The sequence below is a fragment of the Phaseolus vulgaris genome, chromosome 11 (assembly GCF_000499845.2).
Source record: "Phaseolus vulgaris cultivar G19833 chromosome 11, P. vulgaris v2.0, whole genome shotgun sequence".
Lineage (NCBI taxonomy): Eukaryota > Viridiplantae > Streptophyta > Magnoliopsida > Fabales > Fabaceae > Phaseolus > Phaseolus vulgaris.
The window spans coordinates 19,391,784-19,410,292 of record NC_023749.2 but is presented as its reverse complement, the minus strand read 5'-3'; the positions used below and the strand labels follow the sequence as shown (position 1 = coordinate 19,410,292).

Genomic DNA, 18,509 nt, shown 5'->3' with positions numbered 1-18,509 from the left:
ACTGGGCCAGGTGCAAGCAGAATCCAAGAAGGTTGCTGAAGACCTTCTCCAGGCTCAAGAAACCAACGAAAAACTCAAGAAGCAAGTTGAAGAGCTGGAGCAGCAGATCAAGGGGCTGAAGGAACAAACTGAAGAACTCAAGAAACAGATTGAAGAGCTTAATCTGAGTTCTGCCCAAATTCTGGCTGCTGGATTCGAGGCTGCACGGGAACAGTTCGCCTGCTTGTTCCCCGATCTGGATCTTAGCATGGTGTCCCTTAACAATGAGGTGGTGGATGGAAAGGTGGTTCCTGCTGAAGACTGATCAATTTCCTCCATCCACTACCTTTATGCTTTCTCTTTATATTTTGTAATGAACTTTTTTCTTTTTCTGTTTATGTACCCCGAACTGATATTTACTTAATGAAATTGCCTTTGTATTTCTTCCTGTAACTTCTTTGTCTGCTTTAACTTTCCTTGCGTGATTTACTTCAAAGAAATAACTTACCGATTTCGTAGGCACGATCTTATACTTAACTGCTTCGAACCATTTGAACTTCAAATAACAACCATTTTAACAACTTGTAATCTTAAGGCAATGAACCTTAGCGCGAAATTACTCTTCAAGCAACGAACTTTAACTCAACTATTGGCTTAAAACATCGCTTCATCCGATCTGCTTCATCAAAACGGGTTTTTAACTTTCTCGCCACAGTTTGAACTTTTTCTGGTCGCCAAAGACTCTTGGCGATATCAGCTTCTTTCTGGCTTCATACCTTGGCCATTGTTCTTTATCTGGGGTAGAGGCGCCTTTCGGATCCTTCTCTACCTTCCTGAACTTCAGAACAAAAGACCGGGTGGCTAGGCGTTCTCTTCGAACCTACCTTAACCACCTTCCAAACTTCGTCCACCCTTAACACCATACCCGAACTCGTTCGAGACGAGAAGGATTTTCTCTTGCCTGAACTCGCTCATAGGCGAGAAGGTCTTTTAACTCGCCTGAACTCGCTCATAGGCGAGAAGGTCTTTTAACTCGCCTGAACTCGCTCATAGGCGAGAAGGTCTTTTACTTGCCTCTACATTGCCCCGGGGGTTACATCTTCTCGCCCCCAGAAACACTGAGGACTTTTCACTGGTGCCTCTACATTGCCCCAGGGGTTACATCTTCTCGCCCCCAGAAACACTGAGGACTTTTCACTGGAGCCTCTACATTGCTCCAGGGGTTACATCTTCTTGCCCCCAGAAACACTGAGGACTTTTCGCTCTTCCTCGCCTGCACTCGCTCGACGGCGAGGAGGTCTTTAACTCGCCTCAGGACGCGCGAGGGCGTTGAAGTCTTTTAGCTGGTGCCTCCGATCGCCGAAAGACGATGAGGACTTTAACTTTAACTTGTGCCTCCGATCGCCGAAAGACGATGAGGACTTAAAACTTTAACTGGTGCCTCCGATCGCCGAAAGACGATGAGGAATTAAAACTTTTAACTGGTGCCTCCGATCGCCGAAAGACGATGAGGACTTAAAACTTTTAACTGGTGCCTCCGATCGCCGAAAGACGATGAGGACTTAAAACTTTTTAGAAAGCATGCAGTATATCTTTAACTTGCCTTAAGTCACATATAAGTGACAAGGTCTTTCTTCAAAACTTTCTGAAAGCAACAGGCACGCAATCTAAAACAACTTGTACTTTGAAAACTTCTCTTTATTGGGTGGCCTCATTAAAAACCCTCCTTAGGGAAAAAAGAGTGCCCCCTTCAAACTGTTTTAACAGAGACATTGTAATATAACTTCGTGTTTGTCTTTACTTACAAGGCTTCTTAACTGTAATACAACTTCAGGTGCGTGGCGTTCCAAGTGCGAGGAATCGCCCCTCCTTCCAATGTCTCTAATCGGTAGGCGCCGTTCCCAAGCGCCTCGGTTATTCTAAACGGCCCCGTCCACTTGGGCGACAGTTTATTCTCCATCTCGTACTGGTGGGCTTTCCTCATCACCAGGTCGCCTTCTCTAAACTGTCTTGGCATCACCTTCGAGTTGTATCTTCGTTCAATCCTTCTCTTCACCGCTTCAGCCTTCAATCTCGCCTCTTCCCTGACCTCATCCAGTAGATCCAGGTTCAGCCTTCTCTCTTCATTCGAGTCTTCCTCTACGAAGTTCTGGAATCTCGGCGAGCTCTCCTGGATCTCTACTGGAATCATTGCATCACACCCATAGACCAAGCTGAACGGGGTCTCGTGGGTTCCTGACTGCTCGGTGGTGTGGTACGCCCAGACTATGCGGGGTACCTCCTCAGCCCAGCTTCCTTTGGCTTTCTCTAGCCTTCTCTTCAAACCTCTCAGCAACACCCGATTAGCTGACTCCACCTGGCCATTCGTCTAAGGGTGCTCGACGGATGCAAACACTTGTTGAATTCCCACCCCTTCGCATAGCTTCTTCAACAAGTGGCTTGCAAACTGAGTCCCATTGTCCGACACCAGGCGCTTGGGCACTCCAAATCGGCACACAATGTTCTTCCACACGAAACCTTCAATCTTGTGTGCGGTGATCTGCGCCACTGGTTCTGCTTCGATCCACTTGGTGAAATACTCAATCGCCACCACCAAGTACTTCATCTGCCTGATCGCCAGCGGGAAAGGTCCCAGGATGTCGATTCCCCAAGTATGAAACGGCCAAGGGCTGTAGATCGACTTCAACTCCTCGGGAGGCGCCTTGTGCCAATCGGCGTGCTGTTGGCATTGTTTGCAACATTGGGCATACTTCTTGCAGTCTTCTCTCATCGATGGCCAGTAGTAACCTGCACGCAGAGTCCTTGCGGCCAGAGCTCGACCCCCGACGTGGCTTCCGCATATTCCTTCGTGGAGCTCTGCCATGATCCTCGTGCACTTCTCGCCATGTATACATTCCAGGAGTGGGTGAGTGAACCCAAACCTGTACAGATCGCCATCAATCAATGTGTACTTGCTAGAATTTTTCTTTACCTTCCTAGCCTCTGCCGGATCCAGCGGGAGAAGGCCATCTGCCAGGCACCGCTTGTACTGTGTTATCCAGGTATCTGGCTCATGGGTAGCGCAGACCTGTGTCATGTTCACCCTCTCTCCCCGACACGCTCTAATTCTCGGCGATCTCAACGTTTCTTGCGTTAAAGACTTGTGACTTCTTGCCACTTTTTCCGTCGACCTGCTTATCTGAAGAACCAGGTGATCTGCTACAAATGCCCTCGGCGTCTTCAGAGTTTCTTGAATCACCGTCCTCTGCCTACCCCCCTTGCCTGAACTGGCGAGCTTGGCCAGCAAGTCAGCTCGGGCATTCTGCTCTCTGGGCACATGCACCACTTCAAAGGAGGCAAAGGAACTCTTCAATTCCAGCACATACTCCAAGTAAGCCGCCATTTGTGGATCTTTAGCCTGGAACTCGCCTGTTACTTGTCCTGTGACTAGCAGCGAGTCACTCTTAGCCATCAACACCCTGGCTCCCATCTCTTTGGCCAGCAAAATCTCGGCGATCAGCGCCTCATATTCTGCTTGATTGTTGTTGGCTTTGAAGGCAAACCTCAAAGATTGTTCGATCAGCACGCCGTTGGGTCCTTCCAAGATGACTCCAGCACCGCTACCCTGCTGGTTTGACGATCCATCCACCGAGAGTACCCAACGGAAGTCGTCCCCCTCAACTCGTGTCGCTTCGGACGAGAGCTCGACCACGAAATCTGCAAAGATCTGCCCCTTGATCGGGCCTCGAGGCTCATACTTAATATCAAACTCTGACAATTCTACCGCCCACTTCACCATCCTTCCCGCAACGTCAGGCTTCTTCAAGACCTTCTGGATGGGTAGGTCGGTCATCACCAGTATGGTGAAGCTATGGAAATAGTGGCGCAACCTCCTCGCCGAAAATACCACAGCCAGCGCAGCCTTTTCCAGGGCCTGATATCTCGTTTCGGGGCCCTGCAACACCTTACTAACAAAATAAATAGGCTTCTAAGCCTGATCTTGATCCTGGGCGAGCACCGCACTCACCGCCCTCTCAGTTACAGCAAAATACAACCTGAGAGGGGTTCCCACCAGCGGTTTACACAGAACCGGCGGGCTCGCCAGATATTCCTTCAGCTTGACGAAGGCTTCCTCGCACTCCTTCGTCCAAGCGAACTTGTTATTCCTCCTTAGGCACTGAAAATAGGGATGGCCCTTTTCTCCGCTAGCTGACACGAAGCGAGACAGGGCTGCCATCCGACCTGTTAGCTGTTGAACCTCCTTCACCGTAGCTGGGCTCCTCATCGCCAAGATGGCGGCACACTTATCAGGGTTGGCCTCTATGCCTCTTTCAGTTAAGAGGAAACCCAAAAACTTTCCAGCCTCCACGCCGAAAATGCATTTCTCTGGATTCAGCTTCAATTTGAACTTGGCGATCGTCGTGAACAACTCCTCCAAGTCCGCAACGTGCTTGCTTTTCTCTGGCGAGGTCACGACCATATCATCGACGTACGCTTGCACATTCCTTCCCAGCATCGGTGCAAGTACTCGATCCATCAACCTCTGGTACGTGGCCCCCGCGTTCTTCAGCCCAAACGGCATCACCTTATAGCAGTAGCACGATCTCTCGGTCATGAAGGCGGTCTTCTCTTCATCCATGGGATGCATCTTGATCTGATTATACCCCGAGAAGGCATCCAGGAAGCTCAACAACTTACACCCTGCAGCACTGTCCACCAGGGCATCAATGTTTGGCAAAGGATACGAGTCCTTCGGACAAGCTTTATTCAGATCGGTGAAATCGACGCACATGCGCCATTTCCCATTACTCTTCTTCACCAGCACGACATTTGTCAGCCATTCAGGGTACTGGACTTCCCTGATGTGGCCTGCAGCGAGGAGTTTCTGTGTTTCGTCCCTAATCGCCTGCCTCCTTTCCTCGTTGAACTTTCTTCTTCTTTGTCGCACTGGTCTTACCAAGTTGTCCATCGCCAGATGATGGCACAAGAAGTCGGGATCTATGCAAACGCATCCAGATGCCGTTCTATCACCTTGGCGATCTGGTCCTGGAGTTCATCCTCCAGGGATCTTCCTAGCTTGAAGATCTTTCCCCCGATTTCTCTCTCGAGCCACTGCTCGACGGGTTTTGGTCTGGTTTCTCTGGCGATCACCGCCCTGGCGATTCCCAGTTCTCTCGCTTCCTTAGGGCGATTCCTGGCCTCTTCCTCCTCTAGACCAGCGTTCCCCTCCCCCAGCTCAGCATCCACCATCTCCACGTCTCTTCCGGCAGTCTCTTCTGTTACCGTCGATCTGGGCTTCACACCGGAAGGCGGGGTGGTCGTTACGTAACTCACCGATCTCTTGTTTTTCAGGCTATTCTCATAGCACTTTTTTGCTTCTTTCTGATCGGATTTGATGGTGATCACCACCCCCTCCATAGACGATAACTTCACCTTCATGTGCCGGGTCGACGGTATGGCACCTATCCTGTTCGGCGTGGGTCTTCCCAACAGGATGTTGTATGCTGAAGGAGCGTTTACAACAAGATGTTTGATTTTTTCCGTTCTTGAACCCGCCACATCTGTAAACGTTGTCCTAAACTCTATGTACCCCTTGACCTCCACCTGGTCACCAGCGAAACCATACAAGCACCCTCCATAGGGCCTCAGCTGGTCAAGGGGCAGCTCCAGCTGCGTGAAAGTCGGCCAAAACATCACGTCTGCCGAGCTTCCTTGGTCCACCAGCACCCTGTGGACCTTTCTTCCTGCTGTTATCAGCGAAATTACTATGGGATCGTTGTCATGAGGCACAACATCCCTAAGATCTTGCTTGGTGAAGGTAATATCCACTTCTGGCGAGTGGTCTTCAAACATATCCACCGTCATCACAGACCTCACGTACCTCTTCCTCTGTGATGCGGTGCATCCACCTCCTGAGAAACCCCCTGCAATGGTGTGGATCTCTCCGTGCGTAGGCATCTCGTGCTGCTGAGCCTCAGCACCTGCTGGTTGGGAGCTCGACGTGCCCCCCGTCCTTCTATCCAGCAAATAGTCGTTTAGGAACCCGCTCTTAACCAGATCGTCGAGCTGGTATCCTAATGCCAAGCACGAGTCCACTGTATGGCCAAAGCCCTGGTGAAACTCACACCAGGCGTTTGGCTTTGGTCCCAGCACCTTGTCGCCCACCTTTTCTGGAGCCTTCAACCTAGCAGATATATTGGGAATGGCGATCAGGTCCGCCAATCCCATGACAAACTTGTGCTTAGGCGGGCGATTGTATTCCTGGCGTGCTGGTTGCTGGCGTCCTTGGCCCCTACCCTTGTTCTTCCTTGGATCATAAGGATGGCGAGTCCTCTGATCCCTTCTGGCCGCCGCTGTCTCCAGCACCCTTTGTGGCTGGATCCTGGTCTGGGCGCGTGGCCTAGCGGGAGCCACGCTTCCTCTCTTCTCGGCGACTTCGCTCTCGTCGGCGATGTGGGCCACCGCAAGTCGCCTAACCTCAGCAAACGTGGCGGGGTGAGCCCTGATCAATGCCTCGCAGAATGGTCCCGGCAGCACGCCCTTCTTAAAAGCGTAGACCAGCATTTCTTCATCTTTGGCCGGCGATCTGACCATCTGCGCCCCAAAGCGATTTAGGTAGTCCCTGAGGGACTCTCCCTGATATTGCCTTATATCAAACAAATCATAAGACACCCTGGGCGGTGCCTTATTCACGATGTACTGCTCGACGAAAATCTTCGAGAACTGTTGGAAATTGGTAATGTGACCGTTAGGCAGGCTCACAAACCATTCCAGCGCCGTTCCCTGGAGTGTGCTCACGAACATCTTGCAGTACACGGCGTCTGATCCCCCTGACAACATCATCTGCGTATGGAACGTGGTGAGATGAGCCTCAGGATCCTCCACGCCGGTGAAAACAGCCTTAACAGGAACTCTTCAGCAATAGAACGCCCTTGCTGCTCCTGAAGAGCTTGACGCAGCTCCTCAGTCACCTTGCTAAGCTCATCATTCCTGGCGCGAGAGGCGGCCAGGTCCTCATGCATTCTCGCCTGTTCTATGCGCGAGGCTTCCACAGTTGTCTGCAAAGAACGCATCATCTCTGCCATCTGCGCCATGGTCATGGCGGCGGCGCCTTCAGCAACGACGGGCGCAACCGGACTTGAACGATTGCTTCTCATTTTTCTCATGAAACTTGGCGAATCACAGAATGCAGCGAACAACACTTACTTCAGCTACGATTGATTCAGCGATCAATCGGTCAGAACCTCGCAAAACTTCGCAAAAAACTCAAAAACACCGCGAATCCTCCAAAGAAACCTGCAACTCCACCAGAAACCACCGCTTCTCCTACGGATAACACAACGAGCCAAAGAACTCAAACTTCACCGAACAAATCTCGCGTAAACAGCAGAAAACCTCACTTCACCGAACAAAAACGCGAACGAACGGTGGAAAACGCGAAATCACCGAACAAATCTCAAACGAACAGCGAACAGTGGTTGCACCAGCACACAACCACGCAGAAAACTACGAAAACCTCCAAGAACTCACGCTGTGGATGGGAACAGGTTTTACACGGCCCCACGGTGGGCGCCTGATGATCCTGCGTGTTGACTAGAACGTTGGAACTTGCCTCGACAAACTTGGATCGACGTGTGCACCGTTTCTACCTCCGTCCTCCGCCAAGATCCACCTCAAGAACCTGCAAAAGAACAGAGCGGCGCCACTGCGGCCGATCGCACTCCAACGCCCAAGTCAGTGACCGAACCACCAAATACTAAGAGCAATAACACTCAAGAACTCTCAAGGAACCGTGCAATGTTCTCTCTCACAGTATGCTCAAGAACTCGCAAGCGTAAAGAGTATAATCTGAACGTGCGTACCTCAAAAGTTCGTTGGGGAACCCTTAAATACCTGGTCACTTTCTCTCTCCTGGCAGTTACAGACCTGGACACGTGGCTCGCATCCAGTCGTACACGTGCCATCATCTGGAGCCTCCTTGACTTGGGCGCTGCTTCTGACTTTCTAGTTGGCTAAGTTACTTATGCATGGTACTGCCCAGTGCATAGCTAACTTGGGAGTGCGATCTCTACTGGAACTGGCGAGTTAGGGTGCCTTCGTACACCTTCCCTGTGGTCTCACCGGCCGCCTTCATAATCTGCACCACCTTCATCTCCGGCGATGTGCTTGCTCTGGCGATCTCCAATCACTAGGTCGCCTGAGTTTTCATCTGGCGACTTCATCTTCAACTTAATAACTGGCGACTACACGAGCCCCCCGACTTCTTTCCCTTTTGCCAACCTGGCGTCTTGTCAACACGCCTGCACTGTAGCTTGATGCCACGTCATCACTTCCGACTACCAGGGCGGTACAAATACCTACCGAAATTATTTTTTGCATCAAGATGGGACAATCATGAGACTTTAACCCAACGAGCTTCAACTCCTACATAGATATTAGGCTCTTAACATTTGATGAATATCTTTGTGGCACTTTCACACCCTTCAGACATTGGAAAAACTGATTTTTTCCTTTTTCGATAGAGTGTAACATACTGGTGGAAAATATGCACGCTTACCCACATGTATTGGTGCTAACTCTTCTCGTACGTTCATATCAATCAGATCCAAACGAGCACTTAGTCAATCCTTCATTTTTGCATTAATGTTAAATGTACCAATTAAGCTATCACACACATTCTTCTCCACATGCGTTACATCTATACAATGTTTTACTTCTAACTTCAACCAATACAAAAGATTAAAACAAGATTGTTTTTTTTCTTCCATATGTTTGTCACAGATAACTTCTTTTTTGACTTTCCGAATAATTGGTGTATATTATTTACCTTTTCACAAATCTCAACACCAGTCAATGGAGTTGGTGGATTGTCATTCTCTTTATGTCCATTAAAGGCTTTTTTTAACCTCCGGTAAGGATGCCAACTTCTTAGAAATCTCCAATGTTGAAGATATATTATCTTCCTTCCATGTTTCAATTGTTGAGAAGTGGTGTCTTCTTCGCATATTGGACATGTTTTATGACCTTTGACACTATACCTTGACTTGTTTCCATATGCAGGAAGTGTTGGGTCTATTAGTATCTAAGTTCAAGAGGGGAGGGGTGAATTCATGTTATAAAAATTTTCGCAAACACAAACTGGTTTACAGTATATCAGAGGAAAAAGAACATATTGATTTTAAAAGAAACATATTAATTTTTCAATACACTTTAACAAAACCAGAACTTGTTAAGATTAGAATTAAGATCAAACAGAGAAATTTAATAGAACCAGATTATTTAATTTTCAGCAGCTTGAAGAACACAGTTTATACCAAAAGATCAACCAAGTTCTTTCAACACAAATCTTCAAAGAAAATGAATCTTTAACCAAGATTTAATGAAGAACTGATTATCCTTAAACCAATTAAAACCACAGATTCAAAAAGCTTTGTTTATGATTAAAGAACTTGTCCAGATCAAGAAGAACAGTTTGAGTAAGCCTGGAAATAACAGGTTCAATTTTAAATGAACAGATTTCTTTCTTGGCAGATTAACCAAAATACCATAAATGAGTGCAAAGATGAGAAGAATAATGCAAGCACACTTTAATACTGGTTCACTCATAATGAGCTACATTCAGTTTCACCTTACTCCAAGCTACATCAAGCACACTAAAAACCAGTTGCAATCAATTACAACACACAACAGTTCTTGAACCCTACAAGAACAATACAACTAAAGCTGAAAAACCCTATTTCAGCACACCTTGCACTCCAAGAAACCCTGTCAAGGAGTGACTAACACAACCACCTTTACAAACAAGAATTAAGGAATGATAACACCTGAAAAGAAGATGCAAGAACTCAAAACCACTAGTCCCAATTGCAGCAGAACCGCACCAGCATCTTCACCTAGATCAAGGCTCTCTTAGAACAAGCACACTTGAAGATCTCTTTGAAAACCTTTCAAAAACTCATTCAATCCTTTTTCTCACACTGAAAATCACTTCATCTTTGTTTAAACCGTGATTGAACAACAACATATCATGTGAGAAAAGTCTTTCATTATATAGAAATCAGTTTCTAACAACTTTTCAAAAAACAGTTAAAAAGCTATTATAAAAACAACAGGCTAATTTCAAAACAAACAGATTTTTTTCAGGAAAACTGTCACCTCAGCTTAATTGAAATAACGGACTAAACTGCACTGTTGGTGCCGTAACAGAAATTTCAAAAACCCTTTCAGCAGAATAAAAATAAACCTATTGTTTTCCAAACAAACAAATTTATTTTTGTGCAGTAACCTGATTCTTGAGAAAACTTTAAAAAGCTTTTTGGAAAACATTTAATCACTTCATGTGCTTGATCTTACCACCTTGATTAGGCATCTAAAATAGGTCATGTAGCAAAAGGCAACCTTAGAGTCACACAAACCTAAATACAAGAACATCTAAAACACATTACAATCTTCAAAGCAAACTAGTTATTTTCTACATCAAACACACACTAAGACTAGGTAGAGAAGAAGCTTCATCCATCTTCAACAGGAAGGTCAGTGATGGTGCAAAATATTATGGCATGCATCTTGAAAGTTTTATTACCAAACCCATCAAACACTTCAACACCTAGATCCCACAACAACTTTAAATCTCCAATTAGAGAACTTAGATACACATCTATGTCATTTCCTTATTGTCTTGAATTGGGTATCTTCATAAACAACATCATGTATTCATAAACAATCCAGGAGGTAAGTTGTAAATAACTAGTAAAATAGGTCATCAACTATGGTTTGTACTTAAATTACCAAACAGATTCATGTCGAATCTACCTTGACTTTGTACCAAAATCGGGAAATTCATCATTAAATTTATTCCATTACATATAATCAGTAGGATGGCGATACATTCCATCACATTTTCATCCATTAATTACCTTTAAATTCATCAATCTTAACACTAATGACAGCCGTGTGAAATTAGTTGAGTCTATGCATCGCTTGCGCTTGGGAAAAACTAAATAGTTTTAAATTATACTTATAATTTAACATATATTAAATTCATGATTGGTGGCTCTGAGGTGGGGGAGAAGCAAGGAAGCTTGGTGGTGATGGCTCTAGAGGCATGGCCAAGATACAACCAAATATACCGAGGGTTTGGAAATGTAGTTAAAAAGAAGCAATGGATGAAGCACTTTAAGGAACAAGTGAGTCGTAGGAGTGCAAAGAGCAAGGGAACAAGAGATTGCAGAAAAGAAGGGCTCGAAAGAGATGAACGTGCAAGTGAAACGTGAAAGAGTTTTGAGTTTCTAAGCATAAATTTAGATAAAGGTTCTTAGAGCATAACGGTTGTCTATTTCAAATTTCTAAATTTAGACTACGTTTTTCCAAAGAAACCGTCATCTATTATCTTTTTAGACGATAATTTTCTTAATGATCATTGTTCATTCATTACTATTAAATATATAACGTTTTTCATATTAATCGTCATTTATAAATTAACATTAATTTCAAAATTCTCATCACATTTAATTAAACAAATCATATTCATTTCATCTATGAAGTGTCGTTATAGAGTAATTTATACTAGTGTATACTTCTGCACTCTACAAACCTATATACATTGACATATATAGTCATGAAAATTTACTGCAACATATCTATTTCGTTAAAAAAAATTTATTAAACGTTATATTTGTTAAATCAAAATATAGTCAAATTAAATAAAATTATTAAATATTTAAAAGTATTTTGTTTATTAAATTAATATACTTTTAGCATCTTACTAAACATAAAATATATTTAAAATGAATTAATTTTAATGTTGATCGTTAAAAAATAAATTTATTAAACGTTATATTTTTTAGATAAAATAATGTAGTCAAATTAGAAGAAATAAATTATTAAATATTTAAAAATATGTTCATTAAATTTATATACTTTTAACGTTTTACTAAAAATAGAATATATTTCAAATCAGTTAATTTTAATATTGATCAGTTTCATTAAAAAATTAAATGTATTAAATGTTATATTTTTTGGATAAAAAAAATTCAAACTAAATAAAATTATGAAATATTTAAAAAAGTTGTATTTATTAAATTAATATACTTAATATTTCACTAAACATAGAATATATGTAAAATGAACTAATTTTAATGTTCATGAAATTTGTTAAAATTTTTAAATTTATTAGAAGTTATATTTGTTAAATAAAATAAATAAATAAATTTATTATTAAATATTTTTAAAAATTTCTTATTAAATTCATATAATTTAATAATTATACTAAAAATATAATATATTTAAAATTAATTTTAATATTGATCAATTTCGTTAAAAAATTAAATGTATTAAATGTTATATTTGTTAAATAAAAAACATAGTTAAATTAAATAAAATTATTAAATTTAAAAAAAAATTGTTAATGAAATTAATATATTTTTAACATTTTACTAAACATAGAATATATTTAAAATCAATTCATTTTAATATTGATTAGATTTGCTAAAGAATTAAATGTATTAAATATAATATATATAATATATATTCAAGTCAAGCAATATAGTAAAATATGATGTTAATTTTTAAAAATTATAATTTATCATATAATATTATTATTTGTCATACAGTAATCAAATGTATACTAATTATTACATTATGAATTGTAGAAACACAGATTTTCTTTGAAATGCCTTTTTCTCAATTGTTTATAGTCCTTCTTTGGTCGTTTTCAACAACTGTTATATCTCTTGTTGGTGTTGTGAGTTTACCAAACAATGAAAGTGTTCCAGCAGTGATTGTGTTTGGGGACTCTATAGTAGATACAGGTAACAATAACTACATTAAAACCATAGTCAACTGTGATTTTCAACCATATGGCAAAGATTTTGGTGGAGGAAATCAACCAACTGGGAGGTTCAGCAATGGTTTAATCCCATCAGACTTCTTTGGTACAAACAAAAATCCTTACTCTTGAATTCTCTTACCATTATATGCATAATAGAATGAAAATGTTCTAATTCATTTCCTTCACAAATTTTCTTAGCTGCAAAATTTGAAGTCAAGAAGCTTTTGCCACCATATCTTGATCCAAATTTGAAACGTGAAGATCTCCTCACAGGTGTAAGCTTTGCAACTGGTGGTAGTGGATATGATCCTCTAACTTCTACAATAGCAGTAAATAATTGTTTCCACCTAAAACCTCTCAATATATTTTCATTCTCCTTTGCATATCTTAAACACTAACTATAATTTTCTTTCTTTGTCATATGTTACATTAGTTAGTGCCATCATTATCAGATCAACTAGACAAATTCAGGGAATACAAAAAAAAGATACAGGACATGATTGGAGAAAACACAACAACAATGATATCGAAAAGCATATACATCTTGTGCACAGGAAGCAATGACATTACCAATACTTTCTTTACATTACCATTTAGGCGACTGCAATATAATATTTCAACTTACACAGATTTCCTGACTTCAGAAGCTTCACAATTCTTACAAGTATGAGTGAACCATGTACCCTAATGAAAAACATAGTTTACACTTGTCGTATTATTAAAGCTTATTTCATATATCTTTGCATATGCTTTCATATGAAAGAATATTAATAAAAAATGAATTATGCAGGAACTTTATGGACTTGGAGCTAGAAGGATTGGAATAACTGGTTTGACAAATATAGGGTGTGTGCCCTTTCAAAGAACATTCAAAGGAGGCATTAAGAGAGCATGTTCAGATCTTGAAAATCAGGCTGCAATGCTCTTCAACAACAAGCTTTCATCCCAAATAGATGCCCTTGGGAAACTTCTTCCAGATGCTAGACTTGTCTACCTTGATATTTACAACCCTTTATTGGATATGATTCAAAATCCAACTAAATATGGTAATCAAACACATCTACCATGCTATATACTAGTAGCCTATCTACACCAATTGTTTGATTCCAATGATTCAACTCATAATATAAATTTCACATCACATTTAGAGTTCTATTATATAAACGAAAACTGAGTAAACAACCATTTTATTTCCTTAAAGTGGTAGGTGTTTTCTCATTATCCTTAAAACTAAGAAAATCTTTTAAAAACTCTCCTCAAGTTGCAAAACTTAACTATTTATTATTATTTGTTTCTTAATATTATGTTTATATCACTTTACATTTACTTGAATTGGTGTGATTGTCTATATACATTTTTAGGGACTTATTCCTTTTTAATTTTTTGTTCAATTTAGTGATAGTGCAGTAAGTATTACCCAAAGAAAATTAGTAACTAGAAAATTCATTTGATTGTTCATTTACTTGTTAAATTGTATATCTTCAAGTTTAGCTTAGGTTCATCATCTTCTTCCCATAAGACCTATAAAATAGAATGAAAATATCCATAAAGAAAAAAATTAAATATACTCTCATTTACCTGCTTTACTTATCTTCCAACTCCTAAAACTTCGAGCAAATATCAAATTTTGATATTTAAAATAATGAGACTTCTAACACTAGTCCACATCAACAATTAAATGTCAGTATGACACATTTCTCGCTCCTATGTGGCTCTTAGGTGTGAACAACATTGGAGTGACATTTAAATACATGTAAATGAGAATATGGTGCACAAAAAATTATAGTACAAGGAATCTTTTGTTTTATTTTTGCATGATGTGAAGAGTATAAAAATGGGAAAATGTTTTTTGTGTTCGAGTTTCAGTTTCCAAGGTTGTTGAAAAGTTATGTATTTTGGAGAGACCGGGTTGTAGGTGTGGTGGGACTTGGTGGCTAGTGGAGATTTGAAGGCTAGAGTGTGGGGTAATTTAATTCTTTGTTGACATTGGTGGTGGAAAAAGAGAAGTGATGGTATATTGGGAAGTGAGTTTTTGTTTGGATATGAGGCTATTGGATATTTAGCTTGATGAAGGGAAACTTTATGGCTCTAGGTTTCATTTGATGAGTATTGGTTATTCATCCACTTTGTCTGATTTTCACCAACAAAAAAATTGTATGAAATGAAAGTATGTGAATGTGGTTAACATATGTTTCTTTGAATTTTTGTCATTTTATTGATTTCCATTAACATGAAAGGATTGTATATGGAATTATATGTGAATTGTATTTTTGTTGGCTAGAAGGATGAAAAATGATGAATTACTGAAGAACAATTTGTATGCATTTAAGTTTTATTTTATTGTATTTATCTCGTAAGTGTCATAGAAATCACCTAAAATTTTGTAAGAATGTGTCACCGTGACATTTAATTATTAATGCATATTTCTATTGAAAGTTTCACTAATAGAATAATTTAGATATGCATGACAACAAAAGTTCAATAATCTATTTGCATGAAAATATTATCTTGAAATCTATGATCGAACACTTCATTCATTTTAATGATAAAATTGAATATATCCTTTCAAAATTTCATTAGTACATATTTTCGTTTGTTCAACTTTTTACTCATTGTCATGGTATTTGGTGGTTTAGGTTTTGAAGTGACAAATAAAGGATGTTGTGGCACAGGAAAGTTTGAAGTAGGTTTTCTATGTAATCCTTTTACCCTGGAACTATGTTCAAACAGGTCAAACTACATATTTTGGGACAGTTTCCATCCTACAGAAAATGCCTATAATATACTTTGTTCTCAGGTGATTGATAAAAATATAAATGGATTCTTTTGAGTTCGATTTCATTGTACTCCTACTATTATGAATATAATAAAAACATACATCACTCGAGTGATACTTGTCCTATACTAAAAATTTACATACTGATTTTATTTTCTATCTAACTTCATTAATAATAGATACATATACTTAAACAAAATTATAAAATTTTTAAAGTTGATCACGTATGATATTTCTTATAAGGAAGTAACATAATTAAGAGTGCTATAAAAAGGAAAATAAAATAGAATAAACAATGAAAGGGAATAGGTCAAAATTTATTAAATCTCAACACAAATTTATTAAATTTGACAAGGGACCGAATTTGCGTTTCAACAAATTTTAACCAATGAAAGGGAATAGGTCAAAAGAGTTTGTTAAAACTACATTCTTAGCATTTCTCACAATTCAATTCAACTAATCTAAAATGATAACAACATTTAAGTGCTTAAAATATTTGGGGAGCTAAACTTGCTGAACCATATCCTTCAAAATTAATTTAATTAAGACTAATTAGAAGCATTTTATCTACAGTTCTACACTTGGTATAAGGCAGACGTAGAATAAACTCCAACATTCTATTTTCTTTGCTTTACTTTTCTTCCTCTCATTGCATTATTCATAACTTTTCCACATTTCTTCTTTGCTTTGGGTTTAGGCCTTGAATGTTACTACAGGCTGAGGTGTAAGTTTCAGAGCAGAGCAGAACAGTAGTAGTTTTATTCCTAATTGGATGAGCTTTTATTGGTGGTGGCAACCCAGTACTCTTTCACTGCAACCAAAATCTTCTCAGGCACAAGTGAACCATCCTCATGATCCACCATTTTGGCAACATTTTCATTCAATGTCCATTTTAGATTACACGATTGGGAATTCTAATTTCAATGCCAGTCATGTTAGGATTGGAGCGATTAAAATATAAAATAATTCTTGAAGATTTTTATGTTACACACTGGAATCCACAAACTATGATTAACACGTGGAAGAAAAAGGATGAAACTTACTTGCCCCGGTACAAGCTAAATAAATTATTAGCATGAATAAGATTGTATGTCCTTAGACATGTAGAAAAGCCTTCACACATGAACTAAAAAAAAAAGTCATTGCAATTTCATAGTCCATAATTTTCTTCCTCCAATAGGCATATATATATGTAGGGAAATTTAATTGCCTGTTGATATGTCTTTATCAATGGAAGAAACAACCAGAGCAGTATTGATTCGCTCATCCATATTTACTTGCTTAATTTAATAAAAAAAATAGAAATATACCATACAATATTCATATAGTATTCTAACAGGAAGCTTATGTTGCATTACATTATTCATACATGAAAAATCATATCATAGCCATTCATTTCAGTTTAATGAATCATTTTTCTAATAATATAGGTAATCAATTTGCAAGGAAATTTTTCATGAAATCGGAAGAATCCTACTATGTTAAGAAAACTTTAGGAACATACCAGTCATGATAAATGCCAATCAAACCTCTCTCATAGACAACACCCAAAGTGTTCTCAGCAATTATGGGAACAACATTCATCACCCAAGACTTTTGTGAATCAAGTGCAGCTGCAAATCCTCCAAGGCCTGCATTCATGTCCATCAAATTCCGATACTTAGTAGTGCCAATCAATTGATTAATTCTTTTGTCTATTCTGCCTTCATGTATATACCCTAAAATAGAAAGTGAGTCAAAGAAATTACTAACCTTTAGGGTTTCACCACAAACGACGAACTTTCTACCTCCTCACCACGAAGAACTTCGTTTGGCTCCAATGGTCACTGAGTTCACCGAGACCCTCTACCTCCTCACCACGAAGAACTTCGTTTGCCTCCAGCGATCACCGACTTCACCGTCCAACTCGCACCAAATTGTAATGCTCATCTGCATATTAGCGTGTTTATCAATAGTTCACCGATTCAAACATCTATGGAGGGCATGTGATACTTACAAGCTAGGGTTTCCAACTCACCACCAAGTCCAGATTTTGGGGATCATTACGGCTTTTGAGAAGAACAAGGTGCACGAGAGGAATTGGGAAAAAGAAGGCGTGCGATGGAATTCGGGAAACTATTTATAATTTGAACTAATGGCTTTGTTTTCACCTTAACTTGGCGAATGGCTTCTGCCAATTCAAGCGGAGGCGACTTCTCATATTTTTTTTTTAGCTTAATCAGAAGCGAAAATGACACTTTCATCCGCTCCCCTTCGGAGGCCTTCGCCATTGTTATCCTCAGCTCATTCTCCGCCTCAATCTTCCTCCTCTGAATCTCCACTCCCTCGTCCACCACCTTGTCATCGGGGAGAGGCGCCACGCGCGGGGCGTACTACACCACCTCAATTGACGGCGCGTCCTTCACGTATCGGATGTCCTCGCGTGTCCACGCTCGCCGCTTGTCCGATGGCGGGCGGAGGGCTTGCGGCTCGGTGGGGTGGTAGTCAGGATTCCGACGAGGGTTCAGGAAGCGGGGATTTGGGCTTAATAGGGTAGGAAACTGATTGGATGGGTTGGGACGGTGTGGCGGGAGGGTTTGAGTTTGATTTGTTGGAAGAGCAGAGGGATCAATGAGAGGTGAAAGAGAAAGGAGAGTGTGAGAGAGAAGCGTGTTTGGCGAAGGAATAGCGACCAGCTTGGGAGAGAAGAAGCTTGAGTGCCGCCATGGTTGAAGAATGTGAGAGAAAGTGAAAGGTTTCGAAACGGGAAAAAAATTCCCGCGAAATTGAATTTTGATTATATTTTATTTTACATTTTTTTAACTCAAAAGAATGCACTTAAATAACCATAACTTAAAAGTCTTAACGTTTTTATAACTATAGCTTAAAGTATCAACGCTATTATAATTGTGTGATTTTTATATATTTTAAGTCATTTTTCTAAAATCGTGATTTTTATTATGTTTA

General features: G+C 40.2%; 1 protein-coding gene and 1 long non-coding RNA gene across 2 annotated transcripts; one reads left to right on the top strand and one right to left on the bottom strand.

Annotated features, from left to right (window-relative positions):
• Positions 1 to 11,000: 11,000 nt before the first annotated feature.
• Positions 11,001 to 15,617, top strand: LOC137836349 (GDSL esterase/lipase EXL3-like). Its single transcript, XM_068645084.1, has 6 exons — positions 11,001 to 11,220; positions 12,609 to 12,890; positions 12,986 to 13,116; positions 13,221 to 13,451; positions 13,578 to 13,833; positions 15,424 to 15,617. The coding sequence occupies exons 1-6, from the start codon at positions 11,001 to 11,003 to the stop codon at positions 15,615 to 15,617; spliced, it is 1,314 nt and encodes a 437-aa protein (XP_068501185.1).
• A 1,271-nt stretch (positions 15,618 to 16,888) lies between these two features.
• Positions 16,889 to 18,288, bottom strand: LOC137831600 (uncharacterized). Its single transcript, XR_011084454.1, has 3 exons — positions 17,581 to 18,288; positions 17,316 to 17,492; positions 16,889 to 17,194 (listed from the first exon to the last, which is right to left on the bottom strand). It is a non-coding gene; the product is annotated as an uncharacterized lncRNA (long non-coding RNA).
• Positions 18,289 to 18,509: the final 221 nt, after the last annotated feature.

Excerpts from the sequence above, each read along its gene's own strand:
- LOC137836349 (XM_068645084.1), top strand. The coding sequence starts at position 11,001 with ATGATTGGTGGCTCTGAGGTGGGGGAGAAGCAAGGAAGCTTGGTGGTG. Across the intron at positions 12,891-12,985 it reads AATCCCATCAGACTTCTTTG|CTGCAAAATTTGAAGTCAAG; the intron begins GTACAAACAAAA and ends AAATTTTCTTAG. Across the intron at positions 13,834-15,423 it reads TCAAAATCCAACTAAATATG|GTTTTGAAGTGACAAATAAA; the intron begins GTAATCAAACAC and ends TTGGTGGTTTAG.